Source organism: Mustelus asterias, unplaced genomic scaffold, assembly GCF_964213995.1.
Source record: "Mustelus asterias unplaced genomic scaffold, sMusAst1.hap1.1 HAP1_SCAFFOLD_1980, whole genome shotgun sequence".
Taxonomy (NCBI): domain Eukaryota; kingdom Metazoa; phylum Chordata; class Chondrichthyes; order Carcharhiniformes; family Triakidae; genus Mustelus; species Mustelus asterias.
This window is the reverse complement of record NW_027591925.1, coordinates 1-27,865: the sequence shown is the minus strand read 5'-3', so window position 1 is coordinate 27,865 and position 27,865 is coordinate 1. Positions and strand designations below refer to the sequence as shown.

At 55.0% G+C, this 27,865-nt stretch overlaps 1 protein-coding gene across 1 annotated transcript; it reads left to right on the top strand.

The window, feature by feature from the left end:
• The first annotated feature begins 63 nt into the window (after positions 1-63).
• LOC144489063 (uncharacterized) lies at positions 64-24,759 on the top strand. Its single transcript, XM_078207016.1, has 3 exons — positions 64-2,003; positions 20,232-20,342; positions 21,826-24,759. The coding sequence occupies exons 1-3, from the start codon at positions 179-181 to the stop codon at positions 21,969-21,971; spliced, it is 2,082 nt and encodes a 693-aa protein (XP_078063142.1). The 5' UTR covers positions 64-178; the 3' UTR covers positions 21,972-24,759.
• The last annotated feature ends 3,106 nt before the right edge of the window (positions 24,760-27,865 follow it).

The window sequence follows — 27,865 nt, the reverse complement described above, 5'->3', positions numbered from 1 at the left end:
AAGTATGATTAACGCTGGTTTCGTGAATGATTTACAGAATTCAGAGGGCACTGATTAGAACTAAGGAATGCTGAAACATCATTCGGGATTAATCTCCTAACAAGGCCTCCACATCTGGAGGGGCACGTAGAGGCAGATAGGACTTGGGTCGGTCTAAACAAACAAACAAGCCAAGCGAATGGGACGCCAGGACAGTGAAATGGGACTGATCGATCGACTATCTAATCTGTCAGCCTCTGGGAGAGTGACTATCTCTCAGACTGAGCTGCTGACTATGTCCGGGTCGCCGGAGAGGAGGTGTGAGGTGGACTGGCTGCAGGACTCAGCCCCGCCGGAAATGGGGGATCGGTGCCAGGCAGAGGTGGAGGAGGACTTTCAGCTGCTCATCCGGCACCTGGGAGGGAGAGACACTGTGCTGCTGGTGGGGGACGCCTGCGGAGAGCCCGGCCCTGCCCAGCGGGCCCTGCCGTGCCGCGAGGTGGCCCGGCAGCTCTTTGGGGAGTTCGACGGCCCCCGCAGGGAGGTGAGAGAGTCAGAGAGCCCGGACGGGGAAGAGGAGCAGGGCGGCAGAGCCCAGAGCGACAGGCCCGAGGCTGCAGCCTGCCCGGACGGGGAGGAGGAGGAGGGTGGCGGAGCTCAGAGCGACAGGCCCGAGGCTGCAGCCTGCCTGGACGGCGAGGAGGGGGGCGGCAGAGCTCAGAGTGACAGGCCCGGGGCCCGGCCTGCAGCCTGCCTGGACGGCGAGGAGGGGGGTGGCAGAGCTCAGAGTGACAGGCCCGGGGCCCGGCCTGCAGCCTGCCTGGACGGCAAGGAGGAGGGCGGCAGAGCTCAGAGTGACAGGCCCGGGGCCCGGCCTGCAGCCTGCCTGGACGGCGAGGAGGAGGAGGGCGGCAGAGCTCAGAGTGACAGGCCTGGGGCCCGGCCTGCAGCCTGCCCGGACGACGAGGAGGAGGGCGGCAGAGCTCAGAGTGACAGGCCTGGGGCCCGGCCTGCAGCCTGCCCGGACGGGGAGGAGGAGGAGGGCGGCAGAGCTCAGAGTGACAGGCCTGGGGCCCGGCCTGCAGCCTGCCTGGACGGCGAGGAGGAGGGCGGCAGAGCTCAGAGTGACAGGCCCGGGGCCCGGCCTGCAGCCTGCCTGGACGGCGAGGAGGAGGGTGGCAGAGCTCAGAGTGACAGGCCCGGGGCCCGGCCTGCAGCCTGCCTGGACGGCGAGGAGGAGGGCGGCAGAGCTCAGAGTGACAGGCCCGGGGCCCGGCCTGCAGCCTGCCTGGACGGCGAGGAGGAGGGCGGCAGAGCTCAGAGTGACAGGCCCGGGGCCCGGCCTGCAGCCTGCCCGGATGGGGAGGAGGAGGACGGTGGCGGAGCTCAGAGCGACAGGCCCGAGGCTGCAGCCTGCCTGGACGGCGAGGAGGGGGGCGGCAGAGCTCAGAGTGACAGGCCCGGGGCCCGGCCTGCAGCCTGCCCGGATGGGGAGGGTGGCGGAGCTCAGAGCGACAGGCCCGAGGCCCAGGCTGCAGCCTGCCCGGATGGGGAGGAGGGGGAGGGTGGCGGAGCTCAGAGCGACAGGCCCGAGGCCCAGGCTGCAGCCTGCCCGGATAGGGAGGAGGAGGAGGGTGGCAGAGCTCAGAGCGACAGGCCCGAGGCCCAGGCTGAAGCCTGCCCGGTGCGATCGCGATCCGTCACAGCGAGGCTGATCCTCTTTGTTTTTCGGCTGGAGTGGTTGAGGCAGCGGGAGAGCAGAGTGGCGGTCAGGGAGATTCTAAAGGACGTGAGACAGCGTTGCAAGGTGGTGACCCCCACGGTGCTGGCGTTAATATACTGCCAGAGCAACGGCGGAGACCTGGCTGACTCTCTCACCCTGCTGTCCCAGTGCATCGCCAGGGTTTTCCACATCCCGAGCGAGCGGGCGTCAGACTGTGTCAGTCCGTACGTCAATTCCACATCCCAATCTATTCTCAACACCAAGAGGAAGATCTGTGAGCTCCTGACATCGAGTGACACAGGTGAGACTGTATCCCCTCTGTCTGGGCTGAGAAATTCTAGAGATATACAGCACAGGAACAGGCCCTTCGGCCCTCCAAGCCTGCACCGACCATGCTGCCCGACTGAACTAAAACCCCCTACCCTTCCGGGGACCATATCCCTCTATTCCCATCCTATTCATGTATTTGTCCAGACTCCCCTTAAAACTCACTACCGTATCCGCTTCCACTCCCTCCCCCGGCAGTGAGTTCCAGGCACCCACCACCCTCTGTGTAAAAAATCTGCCTCGTACATCTCCTTTAAACCTTGCCCCTCGCACCTTAAACCTGTGCCCCCTAGTCAGTGACTCTTCCACCCTGGGAAAAAGCTTCTGACTATCCACTCTGTCCGTGCCCCTCATAATCTTGTAGACTTCTATCAGGTCTCCCCTCAACCTCCGTCGTTCCAGTGAGAACAAACCAAGTTTCTCCAACCTCTCCTCATAGCTGATGCCCTCCATACCAGGCAACATCCTGGTAAATCTTTTCTGTACCCTCTCCAAAGCCTCCACATCCTTCTGGTGGTGTGGCGACCAGAATTGAACACTATATTCCAAGTGCGGCCTCATTAAGGTTCTATAAAGTTGCAACATGACTTGCCAATTTTTAAACTCAATGCCCCGGCTGATGAAGGCAAGCATGCCGTATGCCTTCTTGACTACCTTCTCCACCTGTGATATTCCTCTGATTCTCTGCCCACTTGCTGCCTTCATGTTTTACTCATTCCTGGGACATGGGCGTCACTGGGCTGGGCCAGCATTTATTGCCCATCCCTAGTTGCCCTTGGAGGGCAGTTGAGAGTCAACCACATTGCTGTGGCTCTGGAGTCACATGTAGGCCAGACCGGGTAAGGACGGCAGATTTCCTTCCCTAAAGGAACCAGATGGGTTTTTCCCGACAATCGACAATGGGTCATCAGTAGATTCTTAATTCCAGATATTTTTTATTGAATTCAAATTCCACCGTCTGTCGTGGCGGGATTCAGGATTAATAGTCTTGCAATAATATCACTAGGCCATCACCTCCCCTACCTCGCCAGGTTTTGGGGCAAATTTGCTGAAGGGGCAATTTAGCACGGCCAATCCACCTAACCCGCACATCTTTGGACACTAAGGGGCAATTTAGCATGGCCAATCCACCTAACCCGCACATCTTTGGACACTAAGGGGCAATTTAGCATGGCCAATCCACCTAACCTGCACATCTTTGGACCATGGGAGAAAACCGGTGCACCCAGAAGAACCCCACACAGACACGGGGAGAACGTGCAAACTCCAAACAGTCACCCAAGGCCAGAACCGAACCCGAGTCCCTGGTGCTGTGAGGCAACAGTGCTAACCACTGTGCCTTGGGTTAAGGTAAGAGGGGAAAGGTTTAAAAGGGGCCTGAGGGGCAACTTCTCCACGCAGAGGGTGGTGCGGATATGGGATGAGCTGCCAGAGAAAGTGGTTGGGGCAGGTTCAATAGCAACATTTAAAAAATATTCGGATAAATACATGGATGGGAAAGGATCAGAGGGAAATGGGCCAAATGTGGGCAATTCGGACTAGCTGGGAGGGCACCATGGACCGGGTGGGCCGAAAGGCCTGTGTCTGTGGTGTATCGCTCTATGGAGGCACGATGGCACAGTGGTTAGCACTGCTGCCTCAGGGCGCCAGGGACCCGGGTTCAATTCCCGGCTTGGGGGTCACTGTCTGTGCGGAGTCTGCACGTTCTCCCCGTGTAAGGGCGTTTAAATGGTTATTGGATAAACATATGGATGATATTGGAATAGTGTAGATTAGATGGGCTTTAGATTGGTTTCACTGGTCGGCGCAACATCGAGGGCCGAAGGGCCTGTACTGCGCTGTAATGTTCTATGTTCTATGTGGCTGCGTGGGTTTCCTCCAGGTGCTCCGGTTTCCTCCCACAGTCTGAATGATGCGTAGGTTAGGTGGATTGGCCATGCTAAATTACCCCTTAGCAGAGAAACATAGAAACAGAAAAACTACAGCACAGTACAGGCCCTTCAGCCCACAAAGTTGTGCCGAACATGTCCCTACCTTAGCGATTACTAGGCTTACCTATAACCTTCTATCTTACTAAGTTCCAAGTACTTATCTAAAAGTCTCTTAAAAGACCCTATCGAATCTGCCTCCACCACCGTTGCTGGCAGCCCATTCCACGCACCCACCACCCTCGGAGTGAAAAACTTACCCCTGACATCTCCTCTGTACCTACTCCCCATCCCCTTAAACCTGTGTCCTCTTGTGGCAACCATTTCAGCCCTGGGTAAAAGCCTCTGACTATCCACTCGATCAATACCTCTCAACATCTTATACACCTCTATCAGGTCACCCCTCATCCTTCGTCTCCCCAAGGAGAAAAGGCCGAGCCCTCTCAACCTATCCTCATAAGGCATGCTCCCCAACCCAGGCAACATCCTTGTAAATCTCCTCTGCACCCTTTCTATGGCTTCCACATCCTTCCTGTAATGAGGCGACCAGAACTGGGCACAGTACTCCAGGTGGGGTCTGACCAGGGTCTTATATAGCTGCAACATTATCTCACGACTCCTAAACTCAATTCCTTGATTGATGAAGGCCAGTACACCATACGCCTTCTTAACCACAGCCTCAACCTGCACAGCTGCTTTGAGCGTCCTATGAACTCGGACCCCAAGATCCTTCTGATCTTCCACACTGCCAAGAGTCCTACCATTAATATTATATTCCGCCATCCTATTTGACCTGCCAAAATGAACCACCTCACACTTATCTGGGTTGAACTCCATCTGCCACTTCTCCGCCCAGTCTTGCATCCTATCAATGTCTCGCTGCAACTTCTGACATCCCTCCACACTATCCACAACACCTCCAACCTTTGTGTCATCAGCAAACTTACCAACCCATCCCTCCACTTCCTCATCCAGGTCATTTATAAAAATCACAAAGAGTAAGGGTCCCAGAACAGATCCCTGGGGCACTCCACTGGTGACCGACCTCCATGCAGAATATGACCCATCTATAACCACTCTTTGCCTTCTGTGGGCAAGCCAGTTCTGGATCCACAAAGCAATGTCCCCTTGGATCCCATGCCCCCTCACTTTCTCAATAAGCCTTGCATGGGGCACCTTATCAAATGCCTTGCTGAAGTCCATATATACTACATCTACTGCTCTTCCTTCATCAATGTGTTTAGTCACATCCTCAAAAAATTCAACCAGGCTCGTAAGGCATGATCTGCCTTTGACAAAGTCATGCTGACTATTCTTAATCATATTATACCTCTCCAAATGTTCATAAATCCTGCCTCTCAGGATCTTCTCCATCAACTTACCAACCACTGAGGTTAGACTCACTGGCCTATAATTTCCAGGGCTGTCTCTACTCCCTTTCTTGAATAAAGGAACAACATCCGCAATCCTCCGGAACCCCTCCCATCCCCATTGATGATGCAAAGATCATCGCCAGAGGCTCAGCAATCTCCTCCCTCGCCTCCCACAGTAGCCTGGGGTACATCTCATCCGGTCCCGGGAACTTATCTAACTTGATGCTTTTCAACAGCTCCAACACATCCTCTTTCTTAATATCAACATGCTCAAGCTTTTCAGTCCGCTGCAAGTCTGCACTACAACCACCAAGATCCTTTTCCATAGTGAATACTGAAGTAAAGTATTCATTAAGTACCGCTGCTATTTCTTCCGGTTCCATACAAACTTTCCCACCGTCACACTTGATAGGTCCTATTCTTTCACGTCTTATCCTCTTGCTCTTCACATACTTGTAGAATGCCTTGGGGTTTTCCTTAATCCTGCCTGCCAAGGCCTTCTCATGACCCCTTCTGGCTCTCCTAATTTCCTTCTTAAGATCCTTCCTATTAGCCGTATACTCTTCTAGATCTCTAACATTACCTAGCTCCCTGAACCTTTTGTAAGCTTTTCTTTTCTTCTTGACTAGATTCATTACCGCCTTTGTATACCACGGTTCCTGTAACCTACCATAACTTCCCTGTCTCATTGGAACGTTGCTATGCAGAACTCCAGACAAATATTCCCTGAAAATTTGCCACATTTCTTCCGTACATTTCCCTGAGAAAACCTCTTTTCAATTTAAGCTTCCAATTTCCTGCCTGATAGCCTCATAATTTCCCCTTACTCCAATTAAACACTTTTCTAACTTGTCTGATCCTATCTCTCTCCAATGCTATTGTAAAGGAGATAGAATTATGATCACTATCTCCAAAATGCTCTCCCACTGAGAGATCTGACACCTGACCAGGTTCATTTCCCAATACCAAATCAAGTACAGCCTCTCCCCTTGTAGGCTTCTCTACATACTGTGTCAAGAAACCCTCCTGAACACACCTGACAAACTCCTCCCCATCTACACCCCTTACTCTAGGGAGATTCCAATCAATATTTGGGAAATTAAAATCTCCCATCACGACAACTCTGTTATTATTACACCTTAAGAGGTTTAACAACACCAGGTTAAAGTCCAACAGGTTTATTTGGTAGCAAAAGCCACACAAGCTTTCGAAGCTCTAAGCCGCTTCTTCAGGTGAGTGGGAATTCTGTTCACAAACAGAGCTTATAAAGACACAGACTCAATTTACATGAATAATGCTTACAAAATTGAGTCTGTGTCTTTATAAGCTCTGTTTGTGAACAGAATTCCCACTCACCTGAAGAAGGGGCTTAGAGCTTCGAAAGCTTGTGTGACTTTTGCTACCAAATAAACCTGTTGGACTTTAACCTGGTGTTGTTAAACTTCTTACTGTGTTTACCCCAGTCCAACGCCGGCATCTCCACATCATTATTACACCTTTCCAGGATCTGTTTCCCTATCTGCTCCTCAACATCCCTGTTACTAATGGGCGGCCTATAGAAAACACCCAGTAAGGTTATTGACCCCTTCCTGTTCCTAACCTCCACCCACAGAGACTCCGCAGACAATCCCTCCATGGTGTCCATCTTTTCTGCAGCCGTGACACTATCTCTGATCAACAGTGCCACTCCCCCACCTCTTTTGCCTCCCTCCCTGTCCCTTCTGAAACATGTGAAACCCGGCACTTGAAGTAACCAGTCCTGTCCCTGAGTCATCCAAGTCTCTGTAATGGCCACCACATCATATTTCCAAGTAGTGATCCACGCTCTAAGCTCATCCACTTTGTTCACAACACTCCTTGCGTTAAAATAGACACATCTCAAACCTTCGGTCTGAGCGCTCCCCTTCTCTATCACCCGCCTATCCTCCCTCTCACACTGTCGGCAAGCTTTCCCTGTTTGTGAGCTAACCTCCTCTCTCCCAGTCACTTCAATTTGATTCCCACCCCCCAACCATACTAGTTTAAACTCTCCCCAGTAGCCTTAGCAAAGGTGTGCCGGTTAAGCGTATTGGCCATGCTAAATTGCCCCTTAGTGTCCAAAGATGTGCAGGTTAGGGAGATTGGCCATGCTAAATTGCCCCTTAGTGTCCAAAGATGTGCAGGTTAGGGGGATTGGCCATGCTAAATTGCCCCTTAGTATCCAAAGATGTGCAGGTTAGGTGGATTGGCCATGCTAAATTGCCCCTTAGTGTCCAAGGATGTGCGGGTTAGGTGGATTGGCCATGCTAAATTGCTCCTTAGTGTCCAAAGATGTGCAGGTTAGGTGGATTGGCCATGCTAAATTGCCCCTTAGTGTCCAAAGATGTGCAGGTTAGGTGGATTGGCCATGCTAAATTGTCCCTTAGTGTCCAAAGATGTGCAGGTTAGGTGGATTGGCCATGCTAAATTGCCCCTTAGTGTCCAAAGATGTGCAGGTTAGGTGGATTGGCCATGCTAAATTGTCCCTTAGTGTCAGGGGATTAGCAAGGTAAATATGTGGGGTTGTGGGAATGGGGCCTGGGTGGGATTGTGGTCGGTGCAGACTCGATGGGCCCAATGGCCTCCTTCTGCACTGTAGGGATTCTATGACTGTAGCGGGGGGGAGGTTTTCCTGTCCCACCACGGGTGCGGGGGGGGTGGGTGGTCTGTTGACCTCGGGCAGGATTTTCCGATTTTGGGGTGAGCGTGCCTGGAAAATCCCAGCCGGTGCTGGAAATATTGGGCTGTGGATATAAAAGGGACGCTGCCCCTTTAAGGTCTGATTCATGGACATGTGTTTGCATTTAAAGCTGTCATGTTTATCTGGAAGACTTATTGAGGTCAATGTCTGGCTGTGAGGAGTTAGTAATTTATCCTCTGGGGATGCTCCGGCCTATCATATTCCTAATTTTCAGGACACGTACCTTATTCAAAGTGAAGTCCTGAAACTTGACCTCTCTCTTCTGGGAAAGGGCCCACACGCAGCGAATGCTGATTGTCAAGTGACCCGGCTTTTGTGTTTTAAAAAAAAACACCTCTTTGTCTCAGGAGAACAAAAGGGAACATTCCAGAGGAGAAGATCTCAACTACACCCGTCGTGGGACGGTCAGGATAACATTCCTGAGATGAATGAGCTTCTTCAGACATAAAGAGGTCGATTGTCTTCACCACCCCCGCAGCCCGCCCCCATCCCACCCCTAACCCTAACCCCAGGATATCTCAAAATAGGGCAGAACGAGGTCATCACCCTGTTTTCCTCTTCCCCCCCCCCCACCCCACAACCCCCGCCTTTCCACCCACCGACACGAGGGTATTCCCCCTCCCCATTCACCGACCCGCACAAGAAAAAACTAACAGGAGTCGGAATTATCTTTTAAAAAAACGAGGAGAAAGTTCCAGGAGGCAAGAAGACATCAAGCCACGAGATAAGGGCAAAGGCTTCACAAGGAGCAACAAGGGTTGGATGTGAGCCACAGGAACAGTGTCAGAGCTCGAAGAAAAGGGGACAAGTCCCCTCTCTGTCCCACCCCAAAAAACCCCAACCCCAAGATATCATGGAAGAATCATACAAGGCCGACATTGCAGAAGGAGGCCATTCGGCCCATCCAGTCTGCACCAATTCTCTGACAGAGTACCTTACCTAGGCCCTATCCCCATGACCCCACACATTTCCCATGGCCAATCCACCCAATCTGGACATCTTTGGACACTGAGGGACAATTTAGCATGGCCAATCCACCTAACCCGCACATCTTTGGACACTAAGGGGCAATTTAGCATGGCCAATCCACCTAACCTACACATATTTGCACACTAAGGGGCAATTTAGCATGGCCAATCCATCTAACCTGCACATCTTTGGACACCAAGGGGCAATTTAAATCCACCTAACCTGCACATCTTTGGACACTAAGGGGCAATTTAGCATGGCCAATCCACCTAACCCGCACATCTTTGGACACGAAGGGGCAATTTAGCATGGCCAATCCACCTAACCCGCACATCTTTGGACACTAAGGGGCAATTTAGCATGGCCAATCCACCTAACCTGCACATCTTTGGATACTAAGGGACAATTTAGCACGGCCAATCCACCTAACCTGCACATCTTTGGACATGAAGGGGCAATTTAGCACGGCCAATCCACCTAACCTGCACATCTTTGGATACTAAGGGACAATTTAGCATGGCCAATCCCCCTAACCTGCACATCTTTGGACACTAAGGGGCAATTTAGCATGGCAAATCCACCTAACCTGCACATCTTTGGACACTAAGGGGCAATTTAGCATGGCCAATCCCCCTAACCTACACATCTTTGGACACTAAGGGGCAATTTAGCATGGCCAATCCCCCTAACCTACACATCTTTGGACACTAAGGGGCAATTTAGCATGGCCAATCCCCCTAACCCGCACATCTTTGGACACTAAGGGGCAATTTAGCATGGCCAATCCCCCTAACCCGCACATCTTTGGACTGTGTGAGGAAAGCCACACAGACATGCACTGAGCTCACAGCCCTGTCCGGAATTGAAATGCATCCCCAGGCCTGATCCCCTGGCCACTTGCTGCAGTTCCCAGAGAAATGGAACATTCCAGAGTTTTTATTTGTTGAATGTTCTGATCCCGTTGCTATGGTTATATTGACAGGGGGAGTGCAACTAAACAGTGCGAGGAGTGGGTCACTCACTGCAGCCCGCCAATAGCTGCCTCTGCCACCTTCCTTTGATCTTTGATTTGATTTGATTCATTATTGTCACATGTATTAACATACAGTGAAAAGTATTGTTTCTTGCGCGCTGTACAAAGCATACCGTTCATAGAGAAGGAAAGGAGAGAGTGCAGAATGTAGTGTTACAGTCATAGCTAGGGTGTAGAGAAAGATCAACTTAATGCGAGGTAGGTCCATTCAAAAGTCTGACAGCAGCAGGGAAGAAGCTGCTCTTGAGTCGGTTGATACGTGACCTCAGACTTTTGTATCTTTTTCCCGAAGGAAGAAGGTGGAAGAGAGAATGTCCGGGGTGCGTGGGGTCCTTGATTATGCTGGCTGCTTTTCCCGAGGCAGCGGGAAGTGTAGACAGAGTCAATGGATGGGAGGCTGGTTTGCGCAAAGGATTGGGCTACATACACGACCTTTTGTAGTTCCTTGCGGTCTTGGGCAGAGCAGGAGCCCATACCAAGCTGTGATACAACCAGAAAGAATGCTTTCTATGGTGCATCTGTAAAAGTTGGTGAGAGTTGTAGCGGACATGTCAAATTTCCTTAGTCTTCTGAGAAAGTAGAGGCTTTCTTAACTATAGTGTCGGCATGGGGGGGACCAGGACAGGTTGTTGGTGATCTGGACACCTAAAAACCTGAAGCTCTCGACCCTTTCTACTTCGTCCCCGTTGATGTAGACAGGGGCATGTTCTCCTTTACGCTTCCTGAAGCCGATGACAACCTCCTTCGTTTTGTTGACATTGAGGGTGAGATTATTTTCTGTTTGAATCACCCTCTGTCTATCTGCCTGCACCCAGCACAGCGAGATCCCACAAACAGCAATGTGATAGAGACCAACACATCTGTTCTTAGACATAGAACATAGAACAGTACAGCACAGAACAGGCCCTTCGGCCCACGATGTTGTGCCGAGCTTTATCTGAAACCAAGATCAAGCTATCCCACTCCCTACCATCCTGGTGTGCTCCATGTGCCTATCCAATAACCGCTTAAATGTTCCTAAAGTGTCTGACTCCACTATCACAGCAGGCAGTCCATTCCACACCCCAACCACTCTCTGCGTAAAGAACCTACCTCTGATATCCTTCCTATATCTCCCACCATGAACCCTATAGTTATGCCCCCTTGTAATAGCTCCATCCACCCGAGGAAATAGTCTTTGAACGTTCACTCTATCTATCCCCTTCATCATTTTATAAACCTCTATTAAGTCTCCCCTCAGCCTCCGCCGCTCCAGAGAGAACAGCCCCAGCTCCCTCAACCTTTCCTCATAAGACCTACCCTCCAAACCAGGCAGCATCCTGGTAAATCTCCTCTGCACTCTTTCCAGCGCTTCCACATCCTTCTTATAGTGAGGTGACCAGAACTGCACACAATATTCCAAATGTGGTCTCACCACGTTCTTGATGACGTTGGTTGAGGAATTAAATACTGCATCCACTGACAGGGCGGCACTCCCTCAGCACTGACCCTCTGACAGTGCGGCACTCCCTCAGCACTGACCCTCTGACAGTGCGGCACTCCCTCAGCACTGACCCTCTGACAGTGCGGCACTCCCTCAGCACTGCAGAGGGAAGTGCTAGCTGAGATTTGAACCCAGTTTTGCAGGGAGTGCCTGGTCCACAAGGGCTGGAGACTCTGCGTGTTGTCACTGAACAGTTAAAGGATTGAGTTCCCGGTGTGAATCAGCAGTGAACGTGCCTCCTGATCGCTGGAACTGTACGTGAGTGATCGCACTGCTGTCTCTGATGACTTCACAACCCAGGTTGGCACGAATTGCTTCCTGGTTGGTCACTTCTTTAGAATGTGGAGATGCCGGCGTTGGACTGGGGTAAACACAGTGAGAAGTCTCACAACACCAGGTTAAAGCCCAACAGGTTTATTTGGTCGCAAAAGCCACACAAGCTTTCGGAGCGCTGCTCCTTCGTCCCACTTGCTCCCACTTACCTGACGAAGGAGCAGCGCTCCGAAAGCTAGCGGATTTTGCTACCAAATAAACCTGTTGGACTTTGACCTGGTTGTTGTGAGACTTCTTACCACATCTTCAGAGCCAGTCACTGAGCAAAGATCTCTGCTGCACACTTACTCATGGGGATCAGTGACGCTTGGCCACTTGAGAGCCTTGGATAAGGAGCAGAATAGAACGGGCGAGAATGGTACTGCTCTGTCCTGTCCAGTGGAAACAACTTCCCTGCTTCTACCTTATCTATATCCTTCATCATCTTATAGATCTTATAGAAACATCTAAGATTATGAAGGGAATAGATAAGATAGAAGCAGGGAAGTTGTTTCCACTGGCGGGTGAAACTAGAACTAGGGGGCATGGCCTCAAAATAAGGGGAAACAGATTTAGAACATCTTTTAAATAAAAAGCAATATAAGAAACATTTTGATAAAGACATAGAACATAGAAAAGCTACAGCACAAACAGGCCTTTCGGCCCACAAGTTGCGCCAAACATGTTCCTACCTACTAGGTTTACCTATAACCCTCTATCTTACTAACTGCCATGAACCTATCCAAAAGTCTCTTAAAAGACCCTATCGAATCCGCCTCCACTACCACTACCGGCAGCCGATTCCACGCACCCACCACCCTCTGAGTGAAAAACTTACCCCTAACATCTCCTCTGTACCTACTCCCCAGCACCCTAAACCTGTGACCTCTCGTGGCAACCATTTCAGCCCTGGGTAAAAGCCTCTGAGAATCCACTCTATCAATACCTCTCAACATCTTGCACACCTCTATCAGGTCACCTCTCATCCTTCGCCTCTCCAAGGAGAAAAGACCGAGCTCTCTCAACCTATCCTCATAAGGCATGCCACCCAATCCAGGCAACATCCTTGTAAATCTCCTCTGCACCCGTTCTATGGCTTCCACATCCTCTCTGTAATGAGGCGACCAGAACTGGGCACAGTACTCCAGGTGGGGTCTGACCAGGGTCCTATACAGCTGCAGCATTACCTCCCGATTTCTAAACTCAATTCCTCTATTGATGAAGGCCAGTATTCCATACGCCGCCTTAACCACAGCCTCCACCTACGGAGGACATTTAGGACTGAGTTGAGGAGGAACTTCTTCACACAAAGGGTTGTGAATCTGTGGAATTCCCTGCCCAGTGAAGCAGTTGAGGCTCCCTCATTGAATGTTTTTAAGGCAAGGATAGATAGATTTTTGAACAGTAAAGGAATTAAGGGTTATGGTGAGCGGGCGGGTAAGTGGAGCTGAGTCCACGAAAAGATCAGCCATGATCTTATTGAATGGCGGAGCAGGCTCGAGGGGCCGAATGGCCTACTCCTGCTCCTAGTTCTGATGTTCTTACGTTCTATTAGTGACAGTACTGACCCGTTCATTCACCGTTGGGATGGTTGAAGCTTATTCAAAGAACACAGAGCAGTACAGCACAGGAACAGGCCCTTCGGCCCTCCAATCCTGTGCCGATCACATTGTCCTACCCAGACCAACCGCCTGCATCCCTCTATTCCCCGTCTGTTCACGTGTCCTTACAGTGCAGAAGGAGGCCATTCAGCCCATCGGCTCTGCACCGACCACAATCCCACCCATGTCCTGTTTTCGTAACCCCACATATTTACCCTGCGACCCAAAGAGAAACCGCTGGAAAATCTCAGCAGGTCAGTGAGGAGAGGAAAGGGCTGACGTTTCGAGTCCAGGTGACCCCTCTGTCAAAAGGACGCGAAACGTCAGCTCTTTTCTCTCCTCACTGAGGCTGCCAGACCTGCTGAGATTTTCCAGCGGTTTTTCTCTGTAGGTTTCGGATTCCAGCGTCTGCAGGAATTTGCTTTCAGTTTCCCTGCGAATCCCCCTGACACTAAGGGTCAATTTAGCACGGCCAATCAACCGAACCCACACATCTTTGGACTGTGGCACAGTGGGTTAGCGCTGCTGCCTCACAGCGCCAGGGACCCGGGTTCAATCCCAGGGGCACGGTGGCACAGTGGGTTAGCGCTGCTGCCTCACAGCGCCAAGGACCCGGGTTCAATCCCAGCGGCACGGTGGCACAGTGGGTTAGTGCTGCTGCCTCACAGCGCCAGGGACCCGGGTTCAATCCCAGTGGCACGGTGGCACAGTGGGTTAGCGCTGCTGCCTCACAGCGCCAGGGACCCGGGTTCAATCCCAGCGGCACGGTGGCACAGCGGGTTAGCGCTGCTGCCTCACAGCGCCAGGGACCCGGGTTCAATCCCAGCGGCACGGTGGCACAGTGGGTTAGCGCTGCTGCCTCACAGCACCAGGGACCCGGGTTCAATCCCAGCGGCACGGTGGCACAGTGGGTTAGTGCTGCTGCCTCACAGCGCCAGAGACCCGGGTTCAATCCCAGCGGCACGGTGGCACAGTGGGTTAGCGCTGCTGCCTCACAGCACCAGAGACCCGGGTTCAGTTCCAGCCTCGGGTCACTGTCTGTGTGGAGTCTGCACGTTCTCCCTGTGTCTGCGTGGGTTTCCTCCGGGTGCTCCGGTTTCCTCCCACAGTCTGAAAGACGTGCTGGTTAGGGTGCATTGGCTGTGCTAAATTCTCCCTCAGTGTTACCCGAACGGGCGCCGGAGTGTGGCGACTGGGGGATTTTCACAGTAACTTCATTGCAGTGTTAATGTCAGCCTTACTTGTGACACTAATAAATAAACTTTAACTTTGAATCGCTGAGTTGAATTGAAAGGGTTAAATGTGTTTGGATCTGGCTGGTTTCTGTTGGTCTGCCTGACATCCCCTGGGATTTTAATCTGTTCAGTGCACATTCCATTCCACAGACCTCACCGCCTGACAGCGAGACTCACACACACACACACACTGACACACCCACTGACACACACACACTGACACACACTGACACACACACACTGACACACCCACTGACACACACACACTGACACACACACACACACTGACACACACACACTGACACACCCACTGACACACACACACACTGACACACCCACTGACACACACTGACACACACACCCACACACTGACACACCCACTGACACACACACACTGACACACCCACTGACACACACTGACACACACACAGACACACTGACACACCCACTGACACACACACACACCCACTGACACACACACACTGACACACCCACTGACACACACTGACACACACACACACACAGACACACTGACACACACACTGACACACACTGACACACACACACACACTGACACACACACACACACACTGACACACACACTGACACACACACACTGACACACCCACTGACACACACTGACACACACACACTGACACACCCACACTGACACACACTGACACACACCCACTGACACACCCACTGACACACACACACACTGACACACACTGACACACACTGACACACACACACTGACACACCCACTGACACACACTGACACACACACACTGACACACCCACTGACACACACTGACACACACACACTGACACACACCCACTGACACACCCACTGACACACACTGACACACACACACACTGACACACACACACTGACACACCCACTGACACACACTGACACACACACACTGACACACACTGACACACACCCACTGACACACCCACTGACACACACTGACACACACACACACACTGACACACACACACACACTGACACACCCACTGACACACACACACACACTGACACACCCACTGACACACCCTGACACACACACACCCTGACACACACACTGACACACCCACTGACACACACTGACACACACACACACACTGACACTGACACACACACACTGACATACACTGACACACACACACACACTGACATACACACACACACACACACTGACACACACACACACACTGACATACACACTGACTCACACTAACAAACACACACACAGACACACACATTGACAAATACACACACACAGACACTGACACACTGACACACACACTGACACACACTGACAAACACACACACACACACTGACACACACACACTGACACACACTGACAAACCCACACACACACACTGACACACACACGCACACTGACACACACTGACAAACACACACACACACTGACACACACACACACACACTGACACACACTCACACACACACTCACACACACACACACTGACACACACTGACACACACTGACACACACACACTCACACACACTGACACTGACACACACACACACTGACACACACACACACTGACACACTCACACACACACTGACACACACACACTGACACTGACACACACACACACTGACACACACACACACACACACTGACACACACACACACACTGACACACACACTGACACACACACTGACACACACACACACACACACTGACACACACACACTGACACACACACACTGACACACACACTGACACACACACACTGACACACACACACACACACTGACACACACACTGACACACACACACACTGACACACACACACTGACACACACACTGACACACACACACTGACACACACACTGACACACACACACACTCTCTCTCTCACAGCCTGTCTGCAGAGGCAGCCTCACCCAGTTGAGAGAGAGAGAGAGAGAGAGAGCTGTGTCGTGCAAGGAGTGGGTTACGTGATGTAATGTCCTCACCCTCAGTAGGAGGGGTGTTCTGGCCAGCCCATCGATTGTTGGCATTCACACAGCTCTGATACTGAGAGCGAGCAGCCTCTCCGCACTGGAAGGGGTCAGCACCCCCACCCAATTCCCACCCTTCAGCCGAAGAGCCTTCAACAACAGGAGCCAGTATCTGCAGAGGTCCCAGAGGGAGCAATCAGAACGTCTGCTGTCAGAGAGAGAGCGAGAGACAGAAAACATTGCTAAACCCAGTCCAGAAAGCTTCTAGAAGTTTGTCCCTGAGCTCGGGGAGAGTGTGAGTGAATCTGAAGGGTTGTCAGCGAGAGAGTGTGATCCACCCGAGCCAGCAGACTGCTCTCAAGCTGCGGGGGATCCCTGCTGTCCCGGTGCAGAGAATCCGGGGGAGTTTTAGAGTTTTGGATCGTCTCGTTCTGAATCAGGTGAGGGAGAGATAGTTCACACGTACTGCTGCGTTATCGGATATTGTTACTTTAATTTGATTTATTACTATATTGGGATAAAGTGGGCGGCACAGTGGGTTAGCGCTGCTGCCTCACAGCGAGGGACCCGGGTTCAATCCCAGTGGCACAGTGGCACAGTGGGTTAGCGCTGCTGCCTCACAGCGAGGGACCCGGGTTCAATCCCAGCGGCACGGTGGCACAGTGGGTTAGTGCTGCTGCCTCACAGCGCCAGGGCCCCGGGTTCAATCCCAGTGGCACGGTGGCACAGTGGGTTAACACTGCTGCCTCACAGCGCCAGGGACCCGGGTTCAATCCCAGTGGCACAGTGGCACAGTGGGTTAGCGCTGCTGCCTCACAGCGAGGGACCCGGGTTCAATCCCAGCGGCACGGTGGCTCAGTGGGTTAGCGCTGCTGCCTCACAGCGAGGGACCCGGGTTCAATCCCAGCGGCACGGTGGCACAGTGGGTTAGCGCTGCTGCCTCACAGCGCCAGGGACCCGGGTTCAATCCCAGCGGCACGGTGGCACAGTGGGTTAGTGCTGCTGCCGCACAGCGCCAGGGACCCGGGTTCAATCCCAGCGGCACGGTGGCACAGTGGGTTAGCGCTGCTGCCTCACAGCGCCAGGGACCCGGGTTCAATCCCAGCGGCACGGTGGCACAGTGGGTTAGTGCTGCTGCCTCACAGCGCCAGGGACCCGGGTTTAATCCCAGCGGCACGGTGGCACAGTGGGTTAGCACTGCTGCCTCACAGCGCCAGGGACCCGGGTTCAATCCCAGCGGCACGGTGGCACAGTGGTTAGCGCTGCTGCCTCACAGCGCCAGGGACCCGGGTTCAATCCCAGCGGCACGGTGGCACAGTGGTTAGCGCTGCTGCCTCACAGCGCCAGGGACCCGGGTTCAATCCCAGTGGCACGGTGGCACAGTGGGTTAGCGCTGCTGCCTCACAGCGCCAGGGACCCAGGTCCGATTCCCGGCTCGGGTCACTGTCTGTCCGGAGTCTGCACATTCTCCCCATGTCTGCGTGGGTTTCCTCCGGGTGCTCCGGTTTCCTCCCACAGTCTGAAAGACGTGCTGGTTAGGGTGCATTGGGCCGTGCTAAATTCTCCCTCAGTGTTACCCGAACAGGCGCCGGAGTGTGGCGACTGGGGGATTTCACACAAAAGTCTGAGGTCACGGACCGACCGACTCAAGAACAGCTTCTTCCCTGCTGCTGTCAGACTTTTGAATGGACCTACCTCGCATTTAGTTGATCTTTCTCTACACCCTAGCTATGACTGTAGCACTACATTCTGCACCCTCTCCTTTCCTTCTCTATGAACGGTATGCTTTGTCTGTAGAGCGCGCAAGAAACAATACTTTTCACTGTGTCCCAGTACATGTGACAACAATAAATCAAATCAAAGCAATTTCATTGCAGTGTTAATGTAAGCCTACTCGTGACACTAATAAAAAACTTTAAAGTGTAAAGTATTGTTTCTTGCGCGCTGTACAGACAAAGCATACCGTTCATAGAGAAGGAAAGGAGAGAGTGCAGAGTGTAGTGTTACAGTCATAGCTCGGGTGTAGAGAAAGATCAACTTAATATTTTCAATGCTAGTTTGATACATTTTAGATAGTAAAATGTAGAATATATTTTCAAGAGGTTACAGAAACAGAGGACACAATATGATTCCCACGGATCAGTTCATTCCACAGATTGGCATGAATTCCACCTACAGCCTTGTCTGAAACCGCAGTCATTAATCAGCCGGGGTTCCTGCTCCTGATCCCTGTCCAGTGATCCCTGGGTTAGAGAGAGAGAGGGGAAATCAGCCGGGGTTCCTGCTCCTGATCCCTGTCCAGTGATCCCTGGGTTAGAGAGAGAGAGGGGAAATCAGCCAGGGTTCCTGCTCCTGATCCCTGTCCAGTGATCCCTGGGTTAGAGAGAGAGAGAGAGGGGGGAAATCAGCCAGGGTTCCTGCTCCTGATCCCTGTCCAGTGATCCCTGGGTTAGAGAGAGAGAGGGGAAATCAGCCAGGGTTCCTGATCACTGTCCAGTGATCCCTGGGTTAGAGAGGGGAAATCAGCCAGGGTTCCTGCTCCTGATCACTGTCCAGTGATCCCTGGGTTAGAGAGAGAGAGGGGAAATCAGCCAGGGTTCCTGCTCCTGATCCCTGTCCAGTGATCCCTGGGTTAGAGAGAGAGAGGGGAAATCAGCCAGGGTTCCTGCTCCTGATCACTGTCCAGTGATCCCTGGGCTAGAGAGAGGAATTCACTTTGTACAGATGCAGATGCCCACAGACACACATGGACAGACACACACACACACACACACACACAGACAGACACACACACACACAGACACACATGGACAGACACACACACACACAGACACACATGGACAGACACACACACAGACACAGACAGACACACACACACACAGACACACATGGACAGACACACACACACACAGACACACATGGACAGACACACACACACACAGACACACATGGACAGACACACACACACACAGACGCATGTACGCACGGACACACACAGACACACACACAAACGGATAGACACACACACACACATATTCACCTATCTCCCCTCCCACAGGAAACGCTCTGCTGGCTGCTGTCTCTAACTGGGGTCTATTGTCTCTCTGAGTGCCCCAGTGTTTAATTGCCCTTGTATCCCTCACCCTCCCCTGTCTAGGCCACAGTGTGGGGCTGGCAGACAGGAGCAATGTGGGTGGAGGAGAGGCCCAGGCTGCGGCCCAGCCTGGTGACACACAGAGTGTTAGAACTGACCGACCCCAGAGCCCAGCTCACACTGACACCCCCCCCCGGAGCGGGGAGGAGGAGGGGGAATAGGAAGCAGGGAGTGGGGAGGGGGAGGGATGGGGGGACAGGGGAGTGGGGGGGGGGGGGGCTTGTCGTCATGGCCAGAATGGGGCTGGGTTCACAGGGAGTGGCCATTCAGCCCATCGAGCTGGCTGGAGAGTGAGGGCAGTGTGGGTTTGGGTTGGGTGTTGACGCTGTTTCTCTGTTGTTCCAGAGTACTGAGCGTGTACCCGGCGGGCGATGGGGGTAAAGATGCTGACTGTTTCTCTGTTGTTCCAGAGTACCGAGCGTGTACCCGGCGGGCGATGGGGGTAAAAGTCCTGACGTGTTTCCCCTGGTACAACAGACGCAAGGAGCGAAGCAAGCTGGCAAAAAGCCAGAGTCTGGAGGGTGAGTCTGCCCCCCCCTTCCCACTTTCCCCCCACCGCCCCACCACCCCCACCCTCCCACCATCCGCACCCCCCCCCCACCTTCCCCCCCTGCCCCCTTACCCCCTCACAATGCCCCCCGCCCCCCGCAACCATTCCCCCCCACGCCCAGAACACGGGGCACTGAGTCTCAGCGACACCCCCTCCTCCACTCACTCACTCACCATAGAACAAAGAACAATACAGCACAGGAACAGGCCCTTCGGCCCTCCAAGCCCGTGCCGCTCCCTGGTCCAAACTCGACCATTCTTTTGTATCCCTCCATTCCCACTCCGTTCATGTGGCTATCTAGATGAGTCTTAAACGTTCCCAGTGTGTCCGCCTCCACCACCTTGCCCGGCAACACATTCCAGGCCCCCACGACCCTCTGTGTAAAATATGTCCTTCTGATATCTGTGTTAAACCTCCCCCCCCTTCACCTTGAACCTATGACCCCTCGTGAACGTCACCACCGACCTGGGGAAAAGCTTCCCACCGTTCACCCTATCTATGCCTTTCATAATTTTATACACCTCTATTAAGTCTCCCCTCATCCTCCGTCTTTCTAGGGAGAACAACCCCAGTTTACCCAATCTCTCCTCATAACTAAGCCCTTCCATACCAGGCAACATCCTGGTAAACCTCCTCTGCACTCTCTCCAAAGCCTCCACGTCCTTCTGGTAGTGTGGCGACCAGAACTGGACGCAGTATTCCAAATGCGGCCGAACCAACGTTCTATACATCTGCAACATCAGACCCCAACTTTTATACTCTATGCCCCGTCCTATAAAGGCAAGCATGCCATATGCCTTCTTCACCACCTTCTCCGCCTGTGACGTCACCTTCAAGGATCTGTGGACTTGCACACCCAGGTCCCTCTGCGTATCTACACCCTTTACGGTTCTGCCATTTATCGTATAGCTCCCCCCTACGTTAGTTCTACCAAAATGCAACCATCTTCCACAAGTGGGGCTGAGGTCAGGCTATTCAACTGTACGAGCCATCACAGCCAGCCCTTTGGCACCTCCCCCCCCCCCCCCCACATTCCCCCAACAATTCCCCCCACCATCTACACCCCCCCCCCCCCCCCCCAGCACACAGGGATGCTGTCTCTGTGACACCCCCTCCCCCTTCCTGAACATGACGTTTGTAGAGTGTTCCAGCCCCCCCCCCCCCCCCCACCCCCGGGGAGGGGGGGGGGTATAAGCCATCACAGCCACCCCATTGACACCCACCTCCCTCCCACCCCTCTTCCCCCTGCCCCCCCCGCTCACGTACCATAGCTCCGCACCTTTGGAATGCACCGCGTTGCTTCCCAATCCTGAGTCTGGGACATTCCAGACGCCATTCCCAGACTCGGATTCTCAGCCACATTCCCCACACGCCCTCCAGTCAGCTTCAGACCAGACCCGCTCTCTCTCTCTCTCTCTCTCTCATTCCTGCTCTCCTCTCTCCCCCCACTCCAGGCCCCATGAGCTCAGCAGAGGTGATCAGACGAAGCCACGGGAATTGTGACGGACACAAAGGCTGCACCTACTACACCCAGAAAGCCCGGCTCTCCTTCCGACACGAGTTAGATTCTGCAACCTCCATCATCGACTCCACCAACTGAACCCCCCCCTTGCCCCGCACCCTCCGTCTCTGAGACACAACATTCTGCAGCCTCTCCCCGGGGGGCCGGCCCACCACCGGGACCCCTGGCGAGGGAGGGGAGGGGGGGAAACGGGGGCTGGAACGCTCCGCAAACATCACCTGATATGGACTTAGCCACAGCAAGGCATGTTTGGAAAAAAAATGAACCAACTCCATCTTCCCAATCGTTCTCATGACATGGGCGTCGCTGGCTGGGCCCAGCGTCTACTGCCCATCCCTAATCGCCCCTGGAGAAGGTGGTGGGTGAGCTGCTGCCTTCTTGAAGCCGCTGCAGTCCCCGTGTGGTGTAGGTACACCCACAGTGTTGTTAGGGAGGGAGTTCCTGGATTTTGACCCCAGCGGTAGTGAGGGAACGGCCGGTATATTTCCCAGTCAGGATGGTGAGTGACTCGGAGGGGGAACCTCCAGGTGGGGGTGTTCCCACGTACCGTTGACACTCAGTGGCGGAGGGAGTGGGTGTTTGTGGATGGGGGGCCAATCAAGCGGGGCTGCTTTGTCCTGGATGGTGTCGAGCTTCTTGAGTGTTGTTGGAGCCGCACCATCCAGGCGAGTGGGGAGTGTTCCCTCACACTCCTGACTTGTAGACGGTGCGGTAAGAAGTCTCACAACACCAGGTTAAAGTCCAACAGGTGTATTTGGACACCCGATGAAGGAGCAGCGCTCCAAAAGCTGGTGCTACCAAATAAATCTGTTGGGACTTAAACCTGGTGTTGTGAGACTTCTCACTGTGTTTACCCCAGTCCAACGCCGGCATCTCCACATCATTGTAGATGGTGGACAGGCTTTGGGGAGTCAGGAGGTGAGTTACTCTCCGCAGGATTCCCAGCCTCTGACCTGCTCTGGGAGCCACTGTGTTTATATGACTGGGTCCCAGTTGAGTTTCTGGTCAATGATAACCCCCAGGATGTTGATAGTGGGGGATTCAGTGATGGTAACCCCCAGGATGTTGACAGTCAGGGATTCAGTGATGGTAACCCCCAGGATGTTGACAGTCGGGGATTCAGTGATGGTAACCCCCAGGATGTTGATAGTGGGGGATTCAGTGATGGTAACCCCCAGGATGTTGATAGTGGGGGGATTCAGTGATGGTAACCCCCAGGATGTTGATAGTGGGGGATTCAGTGATGGTAACCCCCAGGATGTTGATAGTGGGGGATTCAGTGATGGTAACCCCCAGGATGTTGATAGTGGGGGATTCAGTGATGGTAACCCCCAGGATGTTGATAGTGGGGGGATTCAGTGATGGTAACCCCCAGGATGTTGATAGTGGGGGATTCAGTGATGGTAACCCCCAGGATGTTGATAGTGGGGGATTCAGTGACGGTAACCCCCAGGATGTTGACAGTCGGGGATTCAGTGATGGTGACCCCCAGGATGTTGATAGTGGGGGATTCAGTGATGGTAACCCCCAGGATGTTGATAAAGGGGGGTTCAGTGATGGTAATGCGATTGAGTGTCAAGGGGTGATGATTAGATCCTCGCTGCCTGGTAGTTGTTTGGCGCGAATGTCCCTTGTTATATAACTCTGGTTTGATGTTCCTTTATGTTGTGCATTTCTCTGATATTCACTGTCCCCAATACGTCCACCGTAAATGTTTATGAAGAAATAAAACAGACAAGGGTTTGTGAGATGGTGGCTTTTTTTTAATGTATAAGTTTTGGATTTAGTAACACGCGGATAGACCTGTTATCAACACAGCACATTTCACAGTGAGGGTGAAAATCCCAGAGCACTCTCCAGTCTGTGAAATACCTTTACAGCGAAGGCGGCATTCCCCCACCCCGCCAGGACTGGGGAGATGACGGGCTCCCCCCACACTCACCCCCCCCCGCAGCTGCAGGTAAGGTCCGGGGTCCCAGAGGAAGGAGGAAGGAGGAGGGCACAGAGGGGGCGCCAAAGCAAATCGTCCACTCACCTCCTCAATAACGGCTGGAGAGAAGATTGGATTCAGCTGCGCTGCCTCGCGCAGTCGAATATCCTACCCCCATAATCACGGCCTGTGCGCGCCGGGGTGAAGTGGGGAATGGGGGGGGGGGGGCAGGGGGGGCAGTTGCAGGAGGGGGATAGCAGCGATGAGGGAACAAAACTGGACGGAAAAAAAACTGAATAGAAAGAGAGAAATTAGAAGCAGGGGGAGGCCATTCGGCCCTTCGAGCCTGCTCCACCATTCATTATGAATTCACGGCTGAGTATCAAATGCAATATCCTGATCCCACCCCCCACTTCCCCCCATGTCCCTCGATCCCTTTAGCTCCAAGAGCGATATCTAATTCCTTCTTGAAATCACCCAACGTTTTGGCCTCAACTACTTTCTGTGGGAGTGAATTCCACACATTCACCACCCTCTGGGTGAAGAAATTTCCCCTCAGCTCAGTCCTAAAAGGTTTACCCCTTATCCTCACGCTGTGACCCCTCGTTCTGGACTCCCCCCCCCAATCATCGGGAATATTATTTTAGTTTTAAACTCCTTTTGAATTTCTTGCTGAGGGTGAGGTGCTCTTCAAGCTGTCTTGCTGAGTGCCATCGGCACGTTCGAGGGGTCACTGCCCCTCCAGGGTGTCCGGAAGCACAAGCCCTCAGTCCTGGGACGACAGCCGGACCTGCCTGGGCTTCACAGCAATCTCCAGGCTCCTCACCGTCTGTGCGATCTTCACCAGCCCGTCCTCCTCCTCCAGGATGTGGCCCGGATGGCAAAGCGAGTCCTGGGCAGAGAGAAACCACGTCATGGGCACACCCAGGGATCACACCCCACTGTCCCCTCCCCCGCCCCCACTGTCCCCACCACCCACCGCCCCCCCCAACCCCACCCCCGGGCATTGTCGCTGGCCCACTGTTCCCAACGAGAGGGAGGGAGAGGGGGAGAGACAGGGAGAGAGGGGGGGGAGACAGGGAGAGAGGGGGAGGGAGACAGGGAAAGAGGGGGGGGAGACAGGGAGAGAGGGGGGAGACAGGGAGAGAGGGGGGGAGACAGGCAGAGAGGGGGGGAGACAGGGAGAGAGGGGGGGGAGACAGGGAGAGGGGGGGGAGACAGGGAGAGAGGGGGGGGAGACAGGGGAGAGGGGGGGGAGACAGGGGGAGAGGGGGGGGAGACAGGGAAAGAGGGGGGGAGACAGGGAAAGAGGGGGGGGAGACAGGGAAAGAGGGGGGGGAGACAGGGAAAGAGGGGGGGAGACAGGGAAAGAGGGGGGGGAGACAGGGAGAGAGGGAGGAGACAGGGAGAGAGGGGGGAGACAGGGAGAGAGGGGGGAGACAGGCAGAGAGGGGGGGGGAGACAGGCAGAGAGGGGGGGGGGAGACAGGGAGAGGGGGGGAGACAGGGAGAGGAGGGGGGGGAGACAGGGGAGAGGGGGGAGACAGGGGAGAGGGGGGGGAGACGGGGAGAGGGGGGGGAGACAGGGGGAGAGGGGGGGGAGACAGGGGGAGAGGGGGGGAGACAGGGGAGAGGGGGGGGGAGACAGGGGGAGGGGGGGGAGACAGGGGGAGGGGGGGAGACAGGGGGAGGGGGGGGAGACAGGGGAGAGAGGGGGGGAGACAGGGAGAGGGGGGGGGAGACAGGGAGAGGGGGGGGAGACAGGGAGAGGGGGGGAGACAGGGAGGGGAGAGGGGGAGACAGGGAGAGAGGGGGGGAGACGGGGGAGAGGGGGGGGGGGGAGACAGGGAGAGAGGGGGGAGACAGGGAGAAGAGAGGGGGGGAGACGGGGGAGAGGGGGGGGGGAGACAGGGAGAGAGGGGGGAGACAGGGAGAGAGGGGGGGGAGACAGGGAGGGGGGGAAGAGACAGGGAGAGACTGGGAGAGAGGGGGGGAGACTGGGAGAGGGGGGGGGGAGACTGGGAGAGAGGGGGGGGAGACAGGGAGAGAGGGGGGAGACAGGGAGAGAGGGGGGAGACAGGGAGAGAGGGGGGAGACAGGGAGAGAGGGGGGAGACAGGGAGAGAGGGGGGAGACAGGGAGAGAGGGGGGAGACAGGGAGAGAGGGGGGAGACAGGGAGAGAGGGGGGAGACAGGGGGAGAGGGGGGGAGACAGGGAGAGAGGGGGGGAGACAGGGAGAGAGGGGGGAGACAGGGAGGAGGGGAGACAGGGAGAGGGGGTGAGACAGGGAGAGAGGGGGGAGACAGGGAGAGAGGGGGGGAGACTGGGAGAGAGGGGGGGAGACTGGGAGAGAGGGGGGGAGACAGGGAGAGAGGGGGGGAGACAGGGAGAGAGGGGGGGGAGACAGGGAGAGAGGGGGGGGAGACAGGGAGAGGGGGGAGACGGAGGGAGGGGGGGAAGAGACAGGGAGAGAGGGGGGGAGACTGGGAGAGAGGGGGGAGACTGGGAGAGAGGGGGGGGGAGACTGGGAGAGAGGGGGGGCAGACAGGGAGAGAGGGGGGAGACAGGGAGAGAGGGGGGAGACAGGGAGAGAGGGGGGGAGACAGGGAGAGAGGGGGGGAGACAGGGAGAGAGGGGGGAGACAGGGAGGAGGGGAGACAGGGAGAGGGGGTGAGACAGGGAGAGAGGGGGGAGACAGGGAGAGAGGGGGGGAGACTGGGAGAGAGGGGGGGAGACAGGGAGAGAGGGGGGGAGACAGGGAGAGAGGGGGGGGAGACAGGGAGAGAGGGTGGGGAGACAGGGAGAGGGGGGAGACGGAGGGAGGGGGGGAAGAGACAGGGAGAGAGGGGGGGGGGCCGGGAGAGAGGGGGGGAGACTGGGAGAGAGGGGGGGGGAGACTGGGAGAGAGGGGGGGGAGACAGGGAGAGAGGGGGGAGACAGGGAGAGAGGGGGGAGACAGGGAGAGGGGGGGAGACAGGGAGAGAGGGGGGGAGAGAGGGGGGGAGACAGGGAGAGAGGGGGGAGACAGGGAGGAGGGGAGACAGGGAGAGGGGGTGAGACAGGGAGAGGGGGTGAGACAGGGAGAGAGGGGGGAGACAGGGAGAGAGGGGGGAGACAGGGAGAGGGGGGGAGACAGGGAGAGAGGGGGGAGACAGGGAGAGAGGGGGAGGGAGGGAGATAGGGAGGGAGGGAGATAGGGAGGGAGGGAGATAGGGAGGGAGGGAGATAGGGAGGGAGATAGGGAGGGAGGGAGATAGGGAGGGAGGGAGATAGGGAGGGAGGGAGATAGGGAGGGAGGGAGTTAGGGAGATAGGGAGAAAGGGGGGAGGGAGGGAGGGAGGGAGAGAGGGGGGAGGGAGGGAGAGAGGGGGGGAGGGAGGGAGAGAGGGGGGGAGGGAGGGAGAGAGGGGGGGAGGGAGGGAGAGAGGGGGGGAGGGAGGGAGAGAGGGGGGGAGGGAGGGAGAGAGGGGGGGAGGGAGGGAGAGAGGGGGGGAGGGAGGGAGAGAGGGGGGGAGGGAGGGAGGGGGGGGAAGAGACAGGGAGAGAGGGGGGGAGACAGGGAGAGAGGGGGGAGACAGGGAGAGAGGGGGAGACAGGGAGAGAGGAGGGGGAGACAGGGAGAGAGGGCGGGAGACAGGGAGAGAGGGGGGGAGAGAGGGGGGGGAGACAGGGAGAGAGGGGGGGAGACGGAGAGAGGGGGGAGACAGGGAGAGAGGGGGGAGACAGGGAGAGAGGGGGGAGACAGGGAGAGAGGGGGGAGACAGGGAGAGAGGGGGGAGACAGGGAGAGAGGGGGGAGACAGGGAGAGAGGGGGGAGACAGGGAGAGAGGGGGGAGACGGGGGGGGGGGGGAGGGAGGGAGATAGGGAGGGAGGGAGATAGGGAGGGAGGGAGATAGGGAGGGAGGGAGTTAGGGAGGGAGGGAGTTAGGGAGGGAGGGAGTTAGGGAGGGAGGGAGATAGGGAGAGAGGGAGATAGGGAGAGAGGGAGCGAGGATGATAGGGAGGGAGTGGGATAGGGAGGGAGTGAGACAGAGGGGGGAGG

Excerpts from the sequence above, each read along its gene's own strand:
- LOC144489063 (XM_078207016.1), top strand. The coding sequence starts at position 179 with ATGGGACGCCAGGACAGTGAAATGGGACTGATCGATCGACTATCTAAT. Across the intron at positions 2,004-20,231 it reads CCTGACATCGAGTGACACAG|AGTACCGAGCGTGTACCCGG; the intron begins GTGAGACTGTAT and ends CTGTTGTTCCAG. Across the intron at positions 20,343-21,825 it reads AAAAAGCCAGAGTCTGGAGG|GCCCCATGAGCTCAGCAGAG; the intron begins GTGAGTCTGCCC and ends CCCCCACTCCAG.